The 22397-nt window shown below is 28.1% G+C and overlaps 2 protein-coding genes across 4 annotated transcripts in view; one reads left to right on the plus strand and one right to left on the minus strand.

Annotated features, from left to right (window-relative positions):
* Burs (Cuticle-tanning hormone bursicon) overlaps window positions 1–22397 on the plus strand; it is a 51137-nt gene that overhangs the window by 23053 nt on the left and 5687 nt on the right. The gene's annotated exons all lie outside the window — the stretch shown is intronic.
* Window positions 7195–13688, minus strand: Pburs (bursicon subunit partner of burs). Its single transcript, XM_043042921.3, has 3 exons — window positions 13564–13688; window positions 9084–9379; window positions 7195–7539 (listed from the first exon to the last, which is right to left on the minus strand). Exons 2-3 carry the CDS (start codon window positions 9360–9362, stop codon window positions 7381–7383), a joined length of 438 nt encoding a protein of 145 aa, XP_042898855.1. The 5' UTR covers window positions 9363–9379; window positions 13564–13688; the 3' UTR covers window positions 7195–7380.

Genomic DNA, 22397 nt, shown 5'->3' on the forward strand with positions numbered 1-22397 from the left:
ACTATTGGTGGAAAAATTAACATATTGTGAAAATATTAACAACAAAAAAGGGTTCACTGTGGTTTAAACCATGGTTAAAAAAAGAAAAACAAATCTTTCTTTTTTTTAAAAATTTTTTAGTTTTTTTTTCTAATTTTCTTGTATTTATATAAATTATTTCAGTTAAAATATTACGAAGTGAAAAAAAAACTTTTCTCACATATTTTACAATTTTAAATATAATTGCTGATAGGAATTCGTTTTTTTTTCTTAAAAAAAAAGAAAAGAAAACATAAATCTTAAATTTTTAAACGTATACGTAGAATAAGAGTTTCCTCAAAATACCTATGTAAAATAAATTATGTGAGCAAGTATAAGATAAAATGAAATCTCTTAAGAATGCTTAAACTAAATAAAAAAAAAAATCTCTAATTTCATGCTCTGTTAGCTTTCTTTTAAAATTAGCTAAATCATGTAATTATTGAAGGAATTAAAGTTTTTCTAACTTTATTTATATGTACTTATTACAGATACGTAATGACTAGAGTAAAAAATGTAACAAAATTTTTTGATTTTTTAAATTTTATTTTTTTGGTTTAAATTATAACAAAATGGTAAACAAATTTGCATTGTATAGTTGCAGTATACTTACATTCATTAATGTAATATTTTCAAATTATAATGTTATACTATATTAAAACAATAAATAAATAAAAATGATTTAAGAAAAATTATTTAAAATATTTTTAGTGAAATCTTTTTTCTTAACACTACAATACGTCAATAAGATCATAGTTATATTTAAAGCTTCATTATTTAAAAAAGCATTATGATAAAATACTTTAATATTTGTTCTTCTAACCGTTAGAACTAAAACATACATTTACTGTTATGCTCCTATATTTATTTAGTCCCTTTATCAATTTTATTCTTTTTTATCATTCTGTTATTTTTAAATATTTTTTTAATTGAAAAAATATATTGTCTTGAATATCTCGTGCTCCTTTACATTAAAATTTGTAACAATAAAAAAAATTAGAAAGTTTCATTTTAACAATTATATTTATGCTGCAAGTTTTGCCGCTAAATAATGACATCAATGATAATAATGCTGGAATATGGCATTTTTATACACACTGATTTTTAAGGAGGAAACTTCTTTTTTACACTTACTTCAAAAACAGCATTCAAGTCTTAAATGATTTATTTTGTAAAATTGCAAAGTAGTAAATAAGCTTCTTTAAAATCTTTAGTTAAGATACCGTTCGATCATCTTAGCTCATTAATGGAACAAAAGTGAACATTTTTGAATCCATTATTCCAAATATTAATTAATAGTTAAAAAAAGGTGTCTGTTAAATACTTTCTAATGGTTTGGTTACTTTTACTTTGGGACTCAAATATTATTTAACCATTTTTTTTTAAAAAAAAATGAACCAAAAAACCCGGTTTAAACGAAAAACACCTAGTTTAAACAACAAAAAAAAAAAATTGGTTTGCAGCGTTTTTTTTTTTAAAAAAATGCTTTTTTCCTCCCTTGGAACGAAATTATAATTTTTTTTAAAATTAAAGCTAATTACTGAATTACCTACTTGTAGATTCTGTCAAATTTAAAATTTCATTTTGTAAAATGGGGAATTACCCCTTTACAAAAATGTAAGTTTGCGGTGTACATGTTCATGTGAATTCAAGGCGTGCCAAATTCCTGTATTTATAATTGTACGTTTCATTTCCTTCCTACACTTCTCTGATACACTTCTTTTGCTGTTAGGTTGTACAATTTTTACACTTCTCATGCTTTAAGTAAAACTATATTTGTTAAAACTATATTAGTGATTTGTTTAAAATTGATGAAAAAGTTTGAAAATTGTCTTCAATATTGAAGGGGACTTAAAGAGATTTCTCATTATTGGGGGAGGGGGGCTATATATTGAATAGTGAAATATTTCTAGAATGATCAATTCATTTTACGACGAGTAGTAAACCGTAATTACTTTAGGGGGGTGGAGTGCTGTATGTTTTAGAGCAGAAAGCCTGGCCATAGTAAGACACTTTTTTCTATTCTCTAGCAATAGAATAGAAACTTTTTAAAAATATGATTGAAGATACTTATTAGGTTACGTATTTTAATCGCCAAGTCTTGGAAACTTTCGGGCAGTGGCTTGCGAAAAACATCACAGAAAGGGGCCACTCGTAGCCACCCCCGGGCAAACATTGACATGTTTTTTATTATTATTTTTATTTTATTTTAAATTTGCAAGTTTAAAATCTATTTGGCACCTTGGCGATTGTAGTTGGCGCGACAGATCACGATACGGAAATATCCCCCGTATTTTTATGCAGCAAAAAGTTTATAATGCTTAGAAATGAAGCAATAGCCGTTTTAGTACATTTAACATCATTTCTTATTCTGCAAGATACTGTTCCATTCTTTTTTTATTCTTTACTTCGAAATTACCAAGGAAAATCTGAATATTTGTTAAACTCTGATGAAAGTTTGCATACTGACTCGAACTCTTCGAGCAAAGCTTTATTTTCTGTTTTGTTCGTTCGGCTCGAGTTAGGCAGCAAATTGAAGGCAGCTTCATTCTAAGTTTCATGAGTGAATAGAATGAAATACGATTCCAAGTCTGGAGCCATTACTTGAAGTGTACGACGTTTAGTAAGTATTTTATTTAATTGGATTTACGAAGCACATTTATTGTACCTTTTTGTTTTATTATAGGTACGAAGTTTAAAATAAGTTTCCTTAATTCATCATAATAATAAATTTATACTAATAAGAAATGCATAGCAGTATTGTTTTTTTTTCCTTTTTTTTAATGTGCAAATAATTTAACCAGACGTTAAATTCAGTATGATTTTGAAATTTATTTTCTTTCCCATTGCATTTGAAAATCAAAATTTTAATTTGGGAGAATATTAGACAATTTTGATCAATTAAACACTTTTATAACGCCTTAAGCAAGTTTTGAAATCATTTGTAAAATCAGAAAATTTTCAAATTTCAGTCGCTACTTCCAATTATTAACTAAATTTATTTAATGCCTAAGTATTTATTTTAATTAATTTTTTTTTCTTTTTTATGCGGCTTAGAGATACAGGAAGAGACTCACAAAAATTTAAATCCTCTCGTCAAATGTACGTTTATAAAATCCATCGACGGTAATTGTATGAATTCAAAATTTACATATTTTAGAAATGTCATGATGTCAGCAATTTCCAACAACACACTATATAAATTGTATACATTATATATATTGTTTTAATATTTAAATTCATTCAATTATATTTGTGTTCATTCTAGAATTTCCTTGTTTTTATTAATTTTCAGTTAAAGTGTAATTTATTTTCGTTGTGACTAAACATACCAAGATTTATATCTTGTGAAAGTTTTATTGTGATTGAAGTTACATTAAACGTTTAATGATTAAACGTATAGTTTTATGCTGTTATAAAATAGGCTGAGCTGATAACCATTAAGTAGCTTTGATGAAAGTATTCTTAAATTGTAGTATTTTTTGAAAATCAATTTTACTTCATTGAAAAGAAATTAAAAAAAAAAAAAAAGTGTCAAATTTTTGGACTACTTATAAAAATGTATGTTGATTGTTTCACTATAAGTATTTCCCTGAATACATGATTATTTACAACCTTAATGTTCAAAAAATTCTGATCTATTTCCACTATTATATTTTACTTTGGCTTGAGCAAATTAATGTTTCATGCATGAAAGTCGCATGGATTTCGTCGTCGCAAAGTCGTTTTTTTTTTTTTCGGGGGGGGGGGGGGGGTAGACAAAGTTAAAATCTCAGTTCGTACTCTCATACATTGAAAATCATCAGGAAAACCGGGAATTGACAGGGTAAACGAGATCCAAAAAATCCAGGGAATTATCAGGAAAAAACTTTATTTTACTCTAATAGCAGAAATTTTCCCTGAATTCGACACCCTATTAAATTCCAGAATTTCAGTCTTCCGTTTTAAAATTTGCGTTTGCGCAATTGAGGATTTGAAAAAAAAAATTTTTTTCCCCGGATCGACCATCATTTAAGTGTTTGCTGGAAATTATATTATTCTTAAGCGTTTCTGGAGTATTGTCAATAGATTGAATTAGCAACTTGAAACTGCTGTGTACTTTGACAGTATTGACATATAATTTATTGTTCTAAGTTAACATTTGTTTCTCAATTTTCGTTAACCTAGATTTATTATGACAAATTATTGTATTACAATTTCTCGGATAGTTCATATTTATTTGTTATCTATTTAAGAAACAATATTTTTTAATTGATAGAATTCTGATTCCTCAGAGGTGCGGTATCGTTTGCAAGTTTGCCCGACTTGGACTTACATCTCTCATTAAAAATCGTCTGCTTTTATAATATTTTTTATGTGATTGGGAACAGAAATAAAAGCGAATGATATTTAATACATAAACGTACAATTATTTTTTACTTAAAGCAAAGTAGATAATTATTTTACTATGACGATTGTAGCTTTCTCCTTTTACAAGTAACGGATGAATTTTTTTTTAATTCACAATCAATTTTTTACTCAATAAATTCGTTCTTATTCATAAGTTTTAAGAGAAAGATTTAAAAAAAAAAAAAAAAAAAGATCAGTTGATTTTATTCTATATTGCTTTGTCCAGATTTTTAATATTTATGTTAACGCTTCTTTTAACTATAGTTTCCGTTTTGTAATTAAGTGTTCTTTAATTTGATTAATAAGTTTTCCTTGGTATTTTATCATTTTCTTTTTTTCCCCCTTAAAATTAAGGTATCTAATACATCGGATTTCTATTTTTACATGAGTTAATTTATTGCTTTAAATAAATTTTTATCTTATTATAATTTGGTTTTATTAAGTTCGTTAATACTATTTGGTTTTATTAAGTTTATTATAACTTGGCTAAACTTAAGTTAACTGAACAACATCAATTAACTTATGCATTTGTTAGTTTCTTTTTGCGTTGGTTTGTTATTTATCGCTAAAATAAGTATTTTTTTAAAAAATATTCTTTTTATTAGTTTCGCAGTTTTACCATCGTGTTCATATTTTCTATCTAATTATCTACCTTATTTATGATTCATTTTTTTGTAAATCGAAAATCGTAATGTATTGCATTTTTATAGTCCCCTCCTTCGATTCTTAAAAACGTTCGTCAGCTGATGAAGTCTGATTTAATTTCAGGTTAATGCAGATTGTTTGTATAATATTTTTATTAATTTAGTATTTTTTTCAATAATTTATATAGAATGACTTAGTTATCGTAAAGTTGTTCTTTTATTTTGTTGATTAATAAGGTCCACATTTATTTGTTGTCTTCTTGCACCTTTGTTTCATATTTTAGGATAATTTATTTATTTATTTTATAGCTAAGAATTGAAAATATTACTTTTTTATTGTTTACTTATTTGCTTTTCTGTTGATAAAAAGCATTATATGTCAGCCAAGTGGTTAGCTTGCCCTACTGTGAAACCGATCGCTGCGAATTCGAATCTCGCTCAGGGCATTGATGTTCAGCTCTGTGCGTTGTCCTCTTAGTTGTGTGTATGTGACCTACCCTTTGAATGGGTATATGTGGCAGTGTGGCATGAATAATGTTGCTCGCCTCCGTGACTTAGGTTCGAAGGTTCCCACCGGGTAACGTTAAATGAGCAGCACTTCCTGCATCTTCCAAAGTGACGAATAATTTCTCGTCGTTAGAAAAAAAAACAAAAAAAAAACATTATTTTTTAGTTGCATAACCCATTTGTCTTAATTAATGGATTAATTACTATTACTGTTTGTCTAAACATGGATATAATTTTAATTAAAATCCAGTCGATTATGGCACTGAACGCTTCTGAACTATTTAACTTTTTGCTTTCGTTCTTATGTTCTCTTATACTAATGTTATTATGACGTATTATCAGCCTCTTTTGGGGGCATAATAATCTTGAAGATTTGTGTGACAGGGTGCTTAGCGTTTTTAAAAAGTGCTTAAAGGAGCTTATTTTTGATTTTCGTTTTTTAAAAGCCCTTAAAGGTGCTTTTTTCATATGGTGTTTTTAAAAAGTGCTCAATTTTCCCTTTTTCAAAATGAGATTTTTCTTTTACTATGTTGATTTTCGCTTCGAACTATGCTAAAAGATACAGTTCAGATTGTTCTTTTCAACGTTTTCACAATTAATTCAACCACTATTTTAGTCACAAGCGAATGAAAACGCCATTCGTTTTGCCCGATTCAAAATTTCATGATTTTTGACAATTGTCAAAAACAATGCGAAAAGGTTTTTTTTTTTTTTTGACATGACGGTTAAAACAAGATAAAACCGTCAATTGTCAAAAACTTTTCAACCCTGCCTAATTATGATATTTTTTTAAAGTGCTTAAAAATATTTTTCGAGTGCTTGAAAAGTGCTTAAAAGGTGCTTATTTTTTGTTGAATAATTCGGCTTCGCACTGATTTCCGGGGGATTCGGAATTGTCCTTAATTTATGAACGTGAATGCAATAAATCCTAGTTCACTATCAAATCGGCTGTTATTCAATTGTCTCTTGTTAAAGTTGTTTCGTTTATTCATTGTGTCGATTTTATGTTATGTCGAAATGACAATGGCAATTGATCTTCTACTTTAGTGCTGCCATCTTTATTTCTCAATTTAAACAACTTGACTCATTCAAATGGCTTAATAAGAGGCTTTATTGTTTAATTCGATAATTTATAGCATTCAATTGCCAAATTAATCTATTTAGAAATATATAAAAGATAATTATTTTTTCTGTTTACTTTAAAGTCGAGATTTTTTTTAATAGCTAAAATGCATGGGAAATTAAATATCAGTTGTAGCAAAGAATGAGAAACAAATTTTACAAGCTTTACTATTTTCTGCATGCAAGAGTAGTTATTTTTATTAATAATAATTAAATTTTACACGTGTAAAAACTGTATGTAACAATACTGTCTTAAACATTTGATTAAAAAAATTTTTTTAGAAATATTTTAATAGGAAAAATGCATGTAAAATCATATTTTACTTAAAGAATAGGAAACAGGTTTTTAATTGTAAACTTATGTTTGTTTATTTAAATTATTACTTTTAACTTCTAATCACATAGTTTGGAAACTAAATGAAAACATTATTATCTGAAATCTTTTTATTTTAAATAAACGCAAAAAGCAGAAAAAATCTCACAGCAATTAAAAGAAAACACATGATTGAACATATTATTGAAAAATTGCTGTTTAATTATATCACACAAAATCTATTTGAAAAGATAAAAAATAGTCAGTTAAAGATGGATTTTTGTAAAAAAAATGATATGCTTGTAAAAATTATATATTTGGGAAATTAACAATTTTGTTTGTTTTACATTGGTAGCCTAGCAGTAAAACGTAAAGCTAAGTAAAATTTTATAGACCGCACTTATGACATGCGCAGGCTTCTGGTTCTTTTAAATGGATGACCATAGTGCCCTGTTGTCCGAAAATTCTTTTCCCGTCTTGCGTGTAACAATCTGTTAAAAGAATCTCTCTTTGCCTCATCCAAGTCTCTCGACAGCAATGGCAGTCCTAAAAAATACAAATTAATTAAATTAATTAATGAAAAATACAAATTAATTTAATTAATTAATGAAAAATGCAAATTAATTAAATTAATTAATAAAAAATGCAAATTAATTAAATTAATTAAAAAAAATACAAATTAATTAAATTAATTAATGAAAAATACAAATTAATTAAATTAATTAATAAAAAATAAAAATTAATTATGAAAAATGCAAATTAATTAAATTAATTAATAAAAAATACAAATTAATTAAATTAATTAATAAAAAATACAAATTAATTAAATTAATTAATAAAAAATACAAATTAATTAAATTAATTAATGAAAAATACAAATTAATTAAAATATAAGTGCAAAAGGCCAGCATAACGCTGTTTGAAATGAATTAAGTTAGGAAAATTGCAATGTATATTTTGCATACTGTTTTTAACTGGGAATATTTTATGGAATTCACAAGCATATCTGCGTTATGTAATAACTGCTATTTTTTTATACATTCTTAGAATCCTTGTCAGAAACAAAATTGAAAAAATTATCAGCAGTCAGAATTGTTTAAACGGGGGATAAAAATCAGACCCTAACGAAACTTTTCTGAGGCAAGGAATTGAAAACATCAAAAACTGTTTGATTATTCTTCGATGGAGTAGTTATTAGTAATCACCGTTCAAGTTCTCAGGCAATCAAATGTTTTTCTCTTTCTAAGTTAAATTTCCTTTGTGTTTTTTCTTCACTTAAATATTAATTTGTGATCCTTGATGTGTATACATTTCTGACTTAGAAGGATTCTAAGAATAGATATCGAAGGAATCATCACGGAATAACGAATGTCTGTTAAAAGAAAAAGGAAAAATACGGTACATGATTATGGGTTAAATCCCCTTTGCTATCTGGCTAACCATGGAAAATTTGTGGTTTAACTTTCCATGTAACAATTTTTATCAAAAATTTGTTTCTCCCAACGGCTATTCTCTAAACGGCTATTATTATTGTTTCAGAGATTGTCCCAACGGCTCTATCTCTTAACGGCTATTGTTACATTTCCGCTTTTAATTTTTTTTTTAACCAAAGCAAAAACTTTTTTCAAATTACTATTAGTGAAACAAAAAATATCTCCATATTTTATGTCAATGTAATGTAAACGTTATACCTACTGTTCCTTGTCCCATTTTTAAGAGACAATAAAAGGAATTTTCTAGCAAATTTTAAGTCGATTTATTAACATTCAATATTAAATACAGAAATGGAACATCAGAAGTGTATTGAATCATAACATAGTCCAGATTAGCTGTAACAATGCATGAATAAACCATTTTATTGCAGTTCTTAAATTTAATGACGCGATAATATGCTTTAACATCTCATTTCATTTCAGATTAAGAGCCAATTTGTAAATGACTCAGACTACCGTTATTTCGATCCAGTGTTTGACCGATTTTTGCTTAAGTTAATTATTAAAAATAAAATGAGTTTGAACATGAATGGGTCAGACCCACATGAATATGAATGACGAAGTCAAACACTATTGATGTATAAATGCTTTTCTTACTTTAAGAAATCCAGTAGGAGTGACCACGCTGGGCTGTACCTGAGACGTGCAAGTGCCTTCGCATTTCGTGACACCAATGTTTCCTTCACAGGATCGGACAACGTTGCCCAGATCATCATATTCTTCCTTGGTGACCTGTATAGTGGATGGCATGGTTTCGCAAGCATCTTTCATGGCCGCAATCACCTCCGCCATTTCCACTTCCCTCTGGTGCTCCAGGCAGAGAATCATGTTCATCATGAAGAGGAAGATCCACGTGGAAAGAAGGTGATTGCTCATCTGCTGATGATTGTTTTCTAGGAAATAAATGTAAACCTGCATTAATTTTGAAAATTCAAGGCTTAAGAGGCCCGCCATCTTGGATTTTAGGCTTACTTGATATTCTTTTTTTTTACTTTTGTATTATAGTATTATTATACAGCACAGCACCTTTCAAAGAAGGTAGAAAATAAAACAAAAATGTAGAAAACAAAGGGGTCGCTTTATTAGATTAGGAGAAATAGCGATTGATAATTTTTAGAACTCTTACGAATGTTTCTTCAAATCTTTAAGGCAATAAAATGATACGTTTTGTTGTTTTGAGTAAGTAATTTCAAACTTCACGTTTCTCAGTTTTGAGATTTTTTAAAATCTAATTTTATTACAGTTTATTAAACTGATGAAAACTGATTTGGGTGACGCTAAAAAGTTTTTTTAACGTTAATTGCTATAAAAACTAAAATACTTATCAAAAATCTAAAAGCAGGCAACTCTGTTATTAACAGCTTTTAATAGGTAATTATATAGTATTATTTAGTTGTCTATCAAAAACTGTTAATTGCAGAATTATATTGACATAATTTAATCACATAAAAAAATTAATGGAAAATACCGTAACGCTTTATATCTCAAATTATGTTTGGGTGGCGGCCTTGTATTTTACATGTATCGAAAGATACTGCCAAATATCAAGAAATATGTAGATACTCTTTATATATAATAATGTAAAATGTTACTCGTATAATAATTACTAAGTTATAACTATTAAAAAAATGTTACAAAGAGTAAAAGAAAGTTAATTAAAAGACATTGCAAGTAAATATTTCTTTTCCAGGATTCGGATAAAGTTTTATCAGAGTTATTATAAGTTGGTGTCATAGTCGATTTCTTGGAAAAGTTCGAAGGCGAACATTTAAAACTAACCAACTCTACAGCTTTGGGAGAATAGTACCAATTAATTTAATTGAGCCGTGATGGCTCAGGGGATAGAGCGTCCACCTTCCAATGAGGTAAACCAGGTTCGAATCCCAGCGATGGCTGGTCGAAGTGAATTCCGCGTCCGGATTGCACTGAGTACAGTGCTGATTTAAAATATCCTCAGTGGTAGACGGATCATGGGTTAGAGTCCCTCTGTCATCAAACTAACCGCGGGAGGTCTTCGTGCTTTTACTCTCCATGTAGCGCAATTGCCGGATAGTTCCATCAAAGAGTCCTCCACGAAGGCAAATTTCTCCCAATACTTGATCTAGAAGTTCCCTTGTCTTCTGGATTGGGTTTAAAATTTCAAGGCTAAGGAGTTGAACATTAGTAGTCGTAAACTCAAGATTGAGTTTGTGATTTTATTTCAGTCAAGTGTTTCTTATTTTTCGGAAGCTCATAAAATCAATTAAATGACACATCAGCGCCAAATGGAAGTTATTTATTAAATAGAATCGCATAATTATTATTCGTTCGATCAGGTCAATCATAAAAGTTGTTTATTTTTAGTCTAAAAAATATCGAAGTTCATTTAGCATTACTCTAATATTATACATTTTGAAAAATAAATTATGCACTTAAAAATACAATACAAATATAAACATAATAGTAATTGTTGAAGACAATTGTAAGCGAAAAATAAGAAAGTAAAATATTTTGTAATTATACTAGCGTAGCATGTATTTCAAGTTGAGCCTAAGTTTAGCATATAATTATTTTTGCTATAATTTAATAAATATTTTCAAAACATCCACTTTTTAAAAATGACTTGAGGTAATTTTTTTGAAAACTAGAATTATTTCTACAGATTATTAATTTTATCTATCACCAATCTTTTAAAATTTATAAAACTCAAATATTATTAAATGACTATGTACTGAATGAATAGATATTTTTTCATAAAAACTTTATATTTTGCAAAACATAGCATAACACATGTTTCAGATAAATAAGAATCTTGCAGGTAACAGACTTAATGTGATTATCGCCTTATTTTAAAAAGAATTGACTACGATATTTTTGAGGTTCAACGTTTAATTATAATTACATTCAAATAAAAACATTCAAAATATTGTCATTTTAAATATGTGTTGTAAATCTTACTGAGCATGCATGGGAAAGTACCTTTTAATTTAAAAATAAATTCTAGAGCTTGTGAAATTTGCAAAACTCAAGTAATGGAAGTCAGTCAATAATGGAGAAGTGTGTATTGAATACAATGTAAATTTAAAGCAAGCATTCCGTTTCAGACCTTAAAATTTTCTCTAATTTTTTTTTTTGATGCACAATGATTTACAATGTAAGTTTGAAATTATTATTTCAGTTATTTAGGTATTTCATATTTGTATGCATTTAGTGATGCAATGCTAAGTTTTACGAACGTAAAAATAACAAGTTTTCGTCATCTAGTATTGACAAGCTTACATTAAAGTAGACCTTTTTCGACCTAATATTTAACAATCTTTCTTATGGGGCCACTTTAATTTTTTACGTAATACAAAATATTTAGTGGGTTTCATATTTTTGCTAAAACGAATTCATTTAAAAAAATGTTATTGAATTTTACAATTGCAATTTTTTAAATGCTTTGTGAAATGTTGGTTTCACGTTACTATGTCAACAAATTTGATAATACTAGGAGAGAAAAATTCTGAAATAATTATCGAACTCTCTGGTAATGATATTTATCAGATATCAGATTTAAAAAAAAAAAAAAAAAACATAATTTTGGTTAATAAAATCTAACTATATGGGATTTCAGAAATTCATTTGATAATTTTCCTTCTTTCCGTTCATATTGTACCGGTTTACCAGAAATTCTGGTTTTTAAAATTATAACTCTTATTACCTTCACACATCTAGTACTTCACACATCTTATTACTCACACATCTAGTACCTTGCACATCTAGTTAAAAATTCAAAACTGAAAAGTGAACTGGTATTTTATGCTATGCTTTAAGGTTTCATGATAAAATTTCCCAATTTTACAACATGTACGACATCAATATTACATATTATAAAACCATATTTTAGTGTTAATTTTACCAAAATCATTACCAAAGTGCTTCATTAAAAATTTTTGAGTGTTATAGTGGTCCGATAGCACGGTAAGTTATACTATATTCTGGTAGTTTTGACAGTACTTTTTTCTTAGTGTAAAATCAAAATTCAGTTCTTATTCAGTTAAAATCAAGTTAAAATAAAAATTATATAAGTTTTAAAATGTAAATTTTATTTTTAAATATTATGTGTAGATTTGTGATAATTTTTGGGTAATATTTTAAAAAGTTGTAGAGTTTTTAAAATTGATTGCTATTTTTAAATACAAATTTATATGCTTTTGATTTATGAAATAAGTACTTTTACTTTAGATTTGACTTGTTTATAATGTCAAATATGTTGATATAACGTTTGCATCATGAAACATACATTTTACGAAACATTCCAAAATAATTTATTTTAATTATGAAATATAAACTATATTCTTTTAAAACTAAAATAATATATTTTGGCAAAAAACTAAACCCAAATATCTATACTGAATAATGTAATACTTTTGTATGTTATGTAATACTTCAATGTATAATTTTGTATCTACTGTAACAAATTGGATTAATGCATCAAAAATGTTTCATATGGAATAATTTCGGGAATTATCCTTATTTTGGTAAACGATGTCTTTGCCAATACTGCTTAGATCCCTTAATAACTAATACAAATAACTAAACAAATGACAAATAATAAATAACAGCGAAACTTATCTAATAACTACTAGAGGAATTCAAAGAAAGCTTGCATCAAAAAGTTAATTATATACAACATCCTTTGACATAATATAACATTTTAGTTATTATAATAATTATATAAATGTTGAAATAAATATCTGAAAAGAATTGGTTATATTATAAATATGATTAAACGAAAAATTAAAAAAAAAAACAAACAAACAAGTTTCTATAAACATATATATAACAAAGTAAAATTACAAATGATTTCCGAAATCTTGCATTTATGTTACATGCATATTCTTAAATGCTTACAATAATCTGTAAAAATCATTTGTCATGCATAGCTTACATTAATATCTTAAAAGTTGGATCAATAAATACCTAATATTTTTAAAGATATAAAAATTGTTTAAATAACAATAAGAGTATGTTTAAATTTATTAAGCTATAAATAAAAATGCACACTATTTCTTTAAATGATATTTAAAAACTATAATTAAATTATTGTACATACCAACGATTAGAACTAATTATTTTTTATTGCGGCAAAAATAGGAAGCAGAGAGGCTTTTAAACTATTGTCCAGCGTGAAAGGCCACTGAAAGTCTAGTGGCGACTCAAGCAAAGATGGTGACAAAGAATATTAATGGATTTTGCATGGATAAAAATGGAAAAAAATCGCATCGCAGCGGGTATTTTGAAAGCAACTCAGCACCCGACAAATGGATTGAACTCAAGTTATTTCTTCTTTTATTTATACTAAAATTTATTTTATCATTTAGTTTTTGCTGTATTTTGAATAATATTAATAGTGCGTTAACGCATGAAAATTTATCGGCTTAAAATATCAGTTGTATTAATAAATAGAATTACATTAATTTTTAATTCACATTTCTGTAGATTTTATCGAGGTATGTGACATTTATGAACGATGTCGTCAAAAATGGGAAATATATATTGTTATTCGCTTAAGACTTTTAAAATTTAAAGAAGACGCTATATTGCTGGCAAAATTTCCTCCATTCACATAAGTTATTCGAAATTAAACGTTCAAAAAGAGTGAATTCAGATAAATCTAGAGAAAACTATGAAGATTCAAATGCTGAGTTTTTTTTTAATTAATAAGATGCTGAAGAATTATGGCAGTTTAACTCAGTGCAGTGGGGAAGTAATCCTACAATAATTTGCTCGAATTTTGAAAAAAATTTACGTTTTTCTCTTGGTTTGCCTGAATTTATAGTTCAAGTAATTTTAAAATACCAATGAAGGTGAAACGAAATTCGCCGTAGAGCGTCCTCATAAGTCGTTTTCAGCTCGTTATGAATGCTTAGAACCTATGAGCTTTTAATTCATTATTATCAGACACTTTTTAAGACTTTTCTATTTATTAAACATTGCAAAAGTGTAAATTTATACACCATTCAAGATTTTTTTTATATATTCTCATCTCATCACCTTTTTTACCTTACACTCGTTAATCCTTGTTTCTTAATTTAGTAAAACCTTTAACTTGTGAAATTTAAAAGGTTTAGAATATATTGCTTGGTATTTTGAATCAATTGTGTTTTTTTGGAAATCAAAAGTGTTATTCAATGATTGCACTATACACAACAACATAAAATTGAAATTTTTTTGCAAAATAGTTTCAAAATTATAGATTGTTAGAATGGAAAATACAATACTAGGAGGATTACCCGTTTTCGCTTTCCTTGCAAACACACGTAACAGTTTTCACAGTTCCTTTCGTATTTTTATTTTAATTTTTTCCCACTCTTTGGATATAGATATATATTTTAGTCTAGTTTTGTATGTAGATATTGCATTTTGTAAAATGACGTCAGAAAAATATACAACATATACATTTTGTGAAACGTTTGATTTTTAAACATTTCATTACAATTATGTTAATTAATATTTCACTTATATTAGTTTCAAAGTTACTTGAAAATTTAAATTGAATTCGAGTTAGGTTTCCTTCATGCGCAACATATTTCTTTTCAACTCCGTTGATGAAACGCATCTCTCTGCCATTAAAAGTAAAATATAGCTCTAAATTATTATATTATCTGCGTTAATTAATAAGTATACATCAAGCACAATTATAGAATAATATGCTTGTTTACATGCTCGTTTTTAACCTTTCACTTTTTTGCTCAATTTATAGTTCTGTTTGCTTCAGCTTTTAGTTACAAACTTAAAAAAATATTGCAGTGTTTTTGTAAAAATATGTGCATTAGTGTTTTAGATAAAATAGATTATGACACTTTATTCTTATTTTTTACTAAGCGGGGAAGGAAGAAAATATTTGTAACGATACAAATGTAGATATATTTAAACACTTTATTCTATTTTATGAATCAACGTGACAAACATAGATATTTTATGACAAACATAACAATTGTTGTTGACGTATGCCTGTTTAGGCAGAGTGGGTGCGATTGTTCTTGTTCTCCAGTGGCGCCATCTATGGCCAAGAATTCGACTTCTGCCACACCATACGTCGCACCAGTACAACTATTATTTCAATAATAACAATAATAACAATTATTTCACAAGTTTTATATTAGAACTTAAGTGTGTTGCAAATTCGTTGTTTGTTTGAAAAATTGTTCTTATAATATGATAAGATAGAAATTAAATTTTTCTGGACCAATTCAATTACATCCTTAAAATTATTATTCATTTGTTTATTATGCAGTTTAGTAAATTTCTCAGGATATACCACGCCGATTAGTTTTGAGGAATGCATTTAGTTAAATGGTCCCATGATGATGTATTTTCTTTTGCACTAATTGAAACTGAATCGAACACGAGGCATGTACGGAAAGTACCGTTTCGCTCTACCTCCACTGCAGCAATAGTGATGCAGTTCTGCGCATGTGCACACATGTCTCTGGTTGATTGCCTATCCACCGACGCCATTACAGCCAATTTTGTGTATACACGTCTTTGCGAGAGCTCAAAGTGTCCAAAACGATTGCCGATCCTGCCGACTGTGAAATCCTTTTTGCAATACGGTCTTTGAAAGCAAAGAATCTTAAGAAACCTGAAATTCAGCTTGAACATGTTGAGATTTATGGTGAAAATGTTACAAATAATGGAATGGTGGCACGGTTGATAGTTGAATGATGGGCGTCGCAATGTTCATGGCAAATCGCAAAGTAAATCTGAACCTTTAGATGCAGAATTTTTATGAAATATATTCTTCAAATTTTTTGATTTATTTTGTACTAATTTCGGTCAAAATAAGTGAAAAATATTATTTGTAGCATTTTAATAATGAATTGAATGGTTATGAAATACAGCATGAAGCACCGATACCCTTTTCTGTGTTAAAGTTAAAATATTGCAAACACGGCTTACTTCCAAATAATATTTTTTCGAATTTGCATTCATATTTAGATCTAAGAGAAACAGTTATTCATCTTTGAAATTTCTTTAATCTACAAAATAAATAACCGATTCATTTTTAAATAATAAAAATAAAATTCCAACTGACTTTTTTTTGGATTTAATGTTTTAGTACAAATGTAATTCCGATAATTTAACAGATTTTTTAATGACTATTAGAGTGTCAGAAAAAAATACATAAAAGGGACACTGAAGTCCCATCTGCGTTAAAGGGTTAAATTATCTCTTTTTACCTAACAGCATCTTTCTTTGAGGAGGGTACAGAAAAGTTAGCTTCCGGCCAGGGTTTCCGCTACGGTAGCTTTTTTCGCAAAATGCGAAAAGACCCCTCAAAAATGCTAAAATTCAACAAAGCATTTTCACATTTTTGCTAAAGGATTTTACTAAATTCTATTAAAAAAAAGCTTCCGCGAAAAACCATGACGCTAACATCCATGAAAAAAACTTGATCAAACAAGAAGGATTGATCAGACAAGATTTTATATACCAATGATGTGTCTGAACAGTACCCATTAATAACTTCTGTTATAGAGTATTGTGCAACACTGTTGACTGTGAAAGGGGCTTCAGCTGCCTTAATTTGATTAAAACTAATATTCGAAACAGGTTGTTAATCAACCATGTAAACAATTTGTTAATGATTAATATTGAGGGCCCTGAAAGTGCATTTAACTTTCAAGAAGCATTTGTAAAATGGGCAAATATGAAAGAAAGGAAGATTGTTAATTATAAACCAAAATGTTTTGATAAATAATAAATGTGCTTTTTGTTTTGTTTTGTTATAGGTATTCTTTTTGATATTCTTGTACATGAAGCTATTCTTTGTCAGATAACTTACAGTACTTGTTTGATATAAAGTAATTTTATAAGCCTAATGGCATTTTAGCATTTTGCTAAAACTTTTTTTCAGATTTTAGCTTTTTTGCTAATGAATTTTTAGACTCAGCTTAAACCCTGCTTCCGGCTATGACAAATGTTTGAAGGATGGGGGTAACTGTGTTGAAAAACAGTTTCTAAAATGCCCTTTCATGTGAAAATAAAATTCATTTCGAAAAAAAAACATTTTTAGTCACGTTTTTCCAAAATGATACTTACTTTGGGGAAAACCAGGTAAATATCTACGTAAATATATGCTTACAGAGTGGTAGATCTTCAATGGTCCGAAATTTATTACTGAAGCTATTTCTTGAACCATTTAAATCTATTTAAACCTTCAAATAATATAAAAATCTTTAATCTTTTAAAAATGGATTGAAATTTAATCGGATCATTATTTATTTTTGGGAGCTAAATTTAAAAATCATCATTTGATTTCAAAAATGTTTTAAGTACAAAGACATAGACTTTATAGTGAATTTTATAATTTTAATAATGTCATTTTTATTTCAATTTCAAATATAACATATCAATTAATGAAATTTTCAGACAAATCGATTCATCATTAATCCACAATACCTGCGTCGTGAACCATAACATTGACTTCGACCTTAATAAGATTTTAAAATGATCCATATTATCGTGTAATAAAACTTAAGAAGAACGATAATAGAGTTAAATAATGGCTCAGGGGATAGAGCGTTCGCCTTCCAATGAGGTGAACCGGGGTTCGATCCCGGCGATGGCTGTTCGATACGAATTCCGCTTCCGGCTTGCACCGACCACAGTTCAGACGTGAAATATCCTTAGTGGTAGACGGATCATGGGTTAGAGTCCCCTTGCCGTCAGTCTAATCGTGGGAAGTTCTCGTGGTCTTCCTCACCATGTAACGCAAATGCGGGTTAGTTCCATCAAAAAGTCCTCCGCGAAGGCAGATTTCTCCCAATACTTGATCCAGGAGTTCCCTTGTCTTCTGGATTGGGTTCAAAATTACAAGGCTACGGAGTTGAACATTAGTAGTCGTAGACCCATAAAATGGGGTCGGCTGTTCAATGACGGTTATAAAATAAAATATAGTTAAATTCAGCACCATATTAATGTTTGATTGGTATTTTATCTTACATTAAAATTTCAAACAGTGTACAGTCCGCAAAAAAAAAGATATCACCCTGAATAACTTTCGTTCTAATGATCCGATTTTCACGAACTAAGTGTCAATCTTAATGGTTCCTGGGGGTGACCTCAAATATGCTAATTAATTAGTGCTAACTATTAATTAAGTTACGAAATCAGACACAAAAACGTACTTTCTCTGAATAAACATATATTTTTTTTTACATATTTGGAATCTAGACATTTGAATTAGGGGGGGTAGACAAAATTTTAAAACAATTGGGTCGTAAATTGGGTTGCAATAAAGGTTTATATATTTGGCGATAGTCCAGAAAACCGCCAAAAAAAGTCGCCTGCGCAAATAAATATTTTAAGATAACCCTTGACTGATTCAAAAGAGAAACGCTTAATTTTACTAGGTTGCTAGGCAACCAATTTCTGACTGTAAAAAAATTGAAATAATGTTTTGTGATTGCTCTGAGAGGTTTAATTAATAGTTAATAGAAAACACCTCGAAGTTTCTAGGCAATAGACAATTTTTAAGTTCATTTATGTCCAAAAAGCAAAAAAAATAAATAAATAAATAAAATAAAAAATTATTTTAATCTCTTTTGAAAAGAAAATTTGAATCGATTTATAAGTTTTCAGAATTTAAATACATGAACTTTTTATCTGATATTATTTAGATTATGCTATTTTTGCTATGTTTATTCGAGGATTTCATACTAAAATCAAATGGATTATGATTTTTACAGCTTTAATCGAGTCTTCTAGGCATGAAAGTTTGAAGAAAAAAAAAGTGCATGAAAAATAAAATGTAGATTGTATAGTAATTCTAATGCACATTCACAAGGTTTTCTGTAATTTACGATTTCTTTTTTCTATAACTCAATGAATTGCTGAATGTTTAGTGGCATTTTAAAAACATTGAAATATGTTATGTTTAAGAATAAGATATTGAAATAATATGTTGCATATTGTATGATTCATTGTTTAAAAAATTGCTTCATTTTGCTAGATATTTACGTTACATGGTTTTCTTTGGATAAAGATGATTAGCAAATAGCATCCACATGTTTCGATACATTCTGAAACTTACGTTCGCAAATTCACCATAAAATGTCGCACAGCATATTCTTCAATTACGATAAGCTACATTTACCACCAAATACTGCTACTATGATTATTTTTGTTATATATATATCAGATATATATATATATATCTCAGATATCATATATATATATATATAGCTCGTAAGGCCCTTAAGATACTGAAATGGGGGCACGAAAACTTAAAAGATTTTTTTTTCCTAATGCCCGCCTGTGTTAACATCAGTCAATTCAGGCATCTACAGGGCGACAGATATCTGTGTGGCCTAAGGATTCCTAACGAGCATCAAACATTCTCAAAATTAAGTGTTCATTCACTGGAAAATTTAGTGTTTATTCAATTTAAGAACTGTTCCTTCACTTGGTTATCTTACTACTTATTATTTAAACCACCGAAAGCTTAAAACAATATTATGTAAGTTATCTAAATTTTTTTTACATAATTTGCATTTAATAACAAATATGTCGACATGCATTTAATAACAAATACGTCATTTAGCTAAAATTACAAATTTTGAAATTTTTATGATTTTTTTTTAAAGACAAGCTAAGCTTAATTATTCCTTCACTGGTTAGTTTACCCTATAAGATTTTGAGAAATTTGCGATGTTGTGAGAGATGCTTAAAAATGTTGACTGCGTATTTTTATTAATATTTATAAAATATATATTCAAGAAATTGATGAATATTTTATTCCAAATTTAATCATTCGTATGTATATTATTGAAATTTTATCAGTTATTGAGAAAAAAAAATAATCACATTAAAGAAGCACAATCTGTTGTATAATCATATTCTATCAGAAGCATGCTTTTATAAAACTCCACATTCTCTGAATAAAATGTATTTTATTCAATAAAATGTTTTATTCAAATTTCTTTACTAAATTGCAAATAGAATTTTAGACGACTAAAGAAGAAACATCGTATTTTATAGCTTAAAAAAATAAAAATGAAAAGATAAGCAAACGATTATTAGCGAAAAAAATATGAATGAAATTTTATGCTAAGCGCGCGAAGTCAAGTTCCTCGCAAGTTTATCACATTTTAATATTAATCGCTCCATTTAATCATTTCTTCATTGTCGCCAAATTATTTTTTTAAAAATAATTAATTTTAATTTTTCTCAGCTTCTAATAAATAAAAGCAGTTGAAACTTTAGATTTTTCAATCGAAAAATATGTAGATTAATATGGTATAAAAAAATTCATACCTTATAATTCAAAAATTTTTCATCCTTAATTTAATTAAATAATAAAAAATAATTAACAATTATTAAAAATTATTTTTTTATTGAAATTATCTTTGGGTAAATGAGTTTTATGACTGGGTGAAATTTTCTTCGAATTGCTTTATTAGTTTTTAAAATATGACTAAAAACGTAAAAAGTGAAATTAACATTAAGGGGTACGAACTTTGGATCGCTCTCCTGACCAAACTATGGGGACCATATTTCCCAGATTGCGGCTACCCCCTATATTTTGAAGGTTAAGAATCCAAATATGTAAGAAAAAATATATGTTTATTCAGAGAAAGTATGTTTTTGTGTCTGATTTCGTAACTTAATTAATAGTTAGCACTAATTAATTAGCATATTTGAGGTCACCCCCAGGAACCATTAAGATTAACACTTAGTTCGTGAAAATCCGATCATTAGAACGAAAGTTATTCAGGGTGATATCTTTTTTTTTTTGCCGACTGTACATTGTTAGAATTGTCCTTCTAAAATTACGGTAAAATAACCAGCAACAGTATGTTCTAACGTAGTTAACCGTAAAATTTGTGGTTAAGATAATTTCTTTACCTTTACAGGCTTAAAAGCTTTTACAACTGGTATGGTTAAGAAACTGTCATTACAGAACTGTACGGTTTTGTCACAACTTACAACAAGTATGGTTTAATTTTTTTTTTTTTTTGAATGCAGTTTTACTGGACGTTGGAGTTAGATTATGATAGGCTTTTCGTTAGGTAATGAACATTGCGGTTAGATTTTGTTGTATTTTGTCAAGTGAGCAGTGGAATGTGGCTTGAGAGATGGTAAATACTAGACTTTTTGGTGCTTTATGGAGCTGCCATCTAAGCGTAAATGATAGTTTTCAATTCCGATAGTTGAGAGTCAGAAATTGAGATGTGCAGAAGACTTGAAGCTCATCGTGTGTTGTAAGAGAAAATATTGTGGTGTCAACGCTCGCGTTCGAACCCAAGTTTAGTTGATCATGAAATTGACAGATAAGGCTTATCGGCTAAGGTATGCACGAAACTGTAAAGAAATAAGTGGCTTCCTAGGGTGCTTAACACGCACTATTATTATAAGATTAGGCATCCGATGATCTTGCTAGAAAATATAAATCCACAAGCCTTGGCTCAGCTTTCAAAGAGCATGTGCTCGATTTTCACCGACTGTTAGATCACACCGTCGCGGTAAAGTTTTGGTTGTTTAAACGTTGTAAAAACAGTCAATAAACGATTTTCTTATAGTTAACAGTTATAATACCGTCTTTTTAACGGTTATTTGACCATTTTGAATGAATGATAAGATAATAATTAAATAAATTGTTATATAATTGTTTTTTTTTCGGGAAATTTCTAACAGTTATGAGTGAAATAATAAAAATGAAAATTACAATTATATTTGAAAATTTCATTTAAAAATCAAGTATTTTTTTATTTTACTAGTTTTAAAGAAATATTTAAATGGTCTAAATACATTAAAAAAGAAGAACTAAAGGAATCGCTGCATGGTATTATGGTTTGATTGAATAAAGCTATTATTCTTGGAGGGTTGAAATGGTTTTTGAAATCGAATAGCGGCAGGGGGTGTCGAAAAATAAAACACTGG

Source organism: Parasteatoda tepidariorum, chromosome 7 (genome assembly GCF_982258835.1).
Source record: "Parasteatoda tepidariorum strain Cologne lab strain chromosome 7, Ptep-v5.0, whole genome shotgun sequence".
NCBI classification, from domain to species: Eukaryota; Metazoa; Arthropoda; class Arachnida; order Araneae; family Theridiidae; genus Parasteatoda; species Parasteatoda tepidariorum.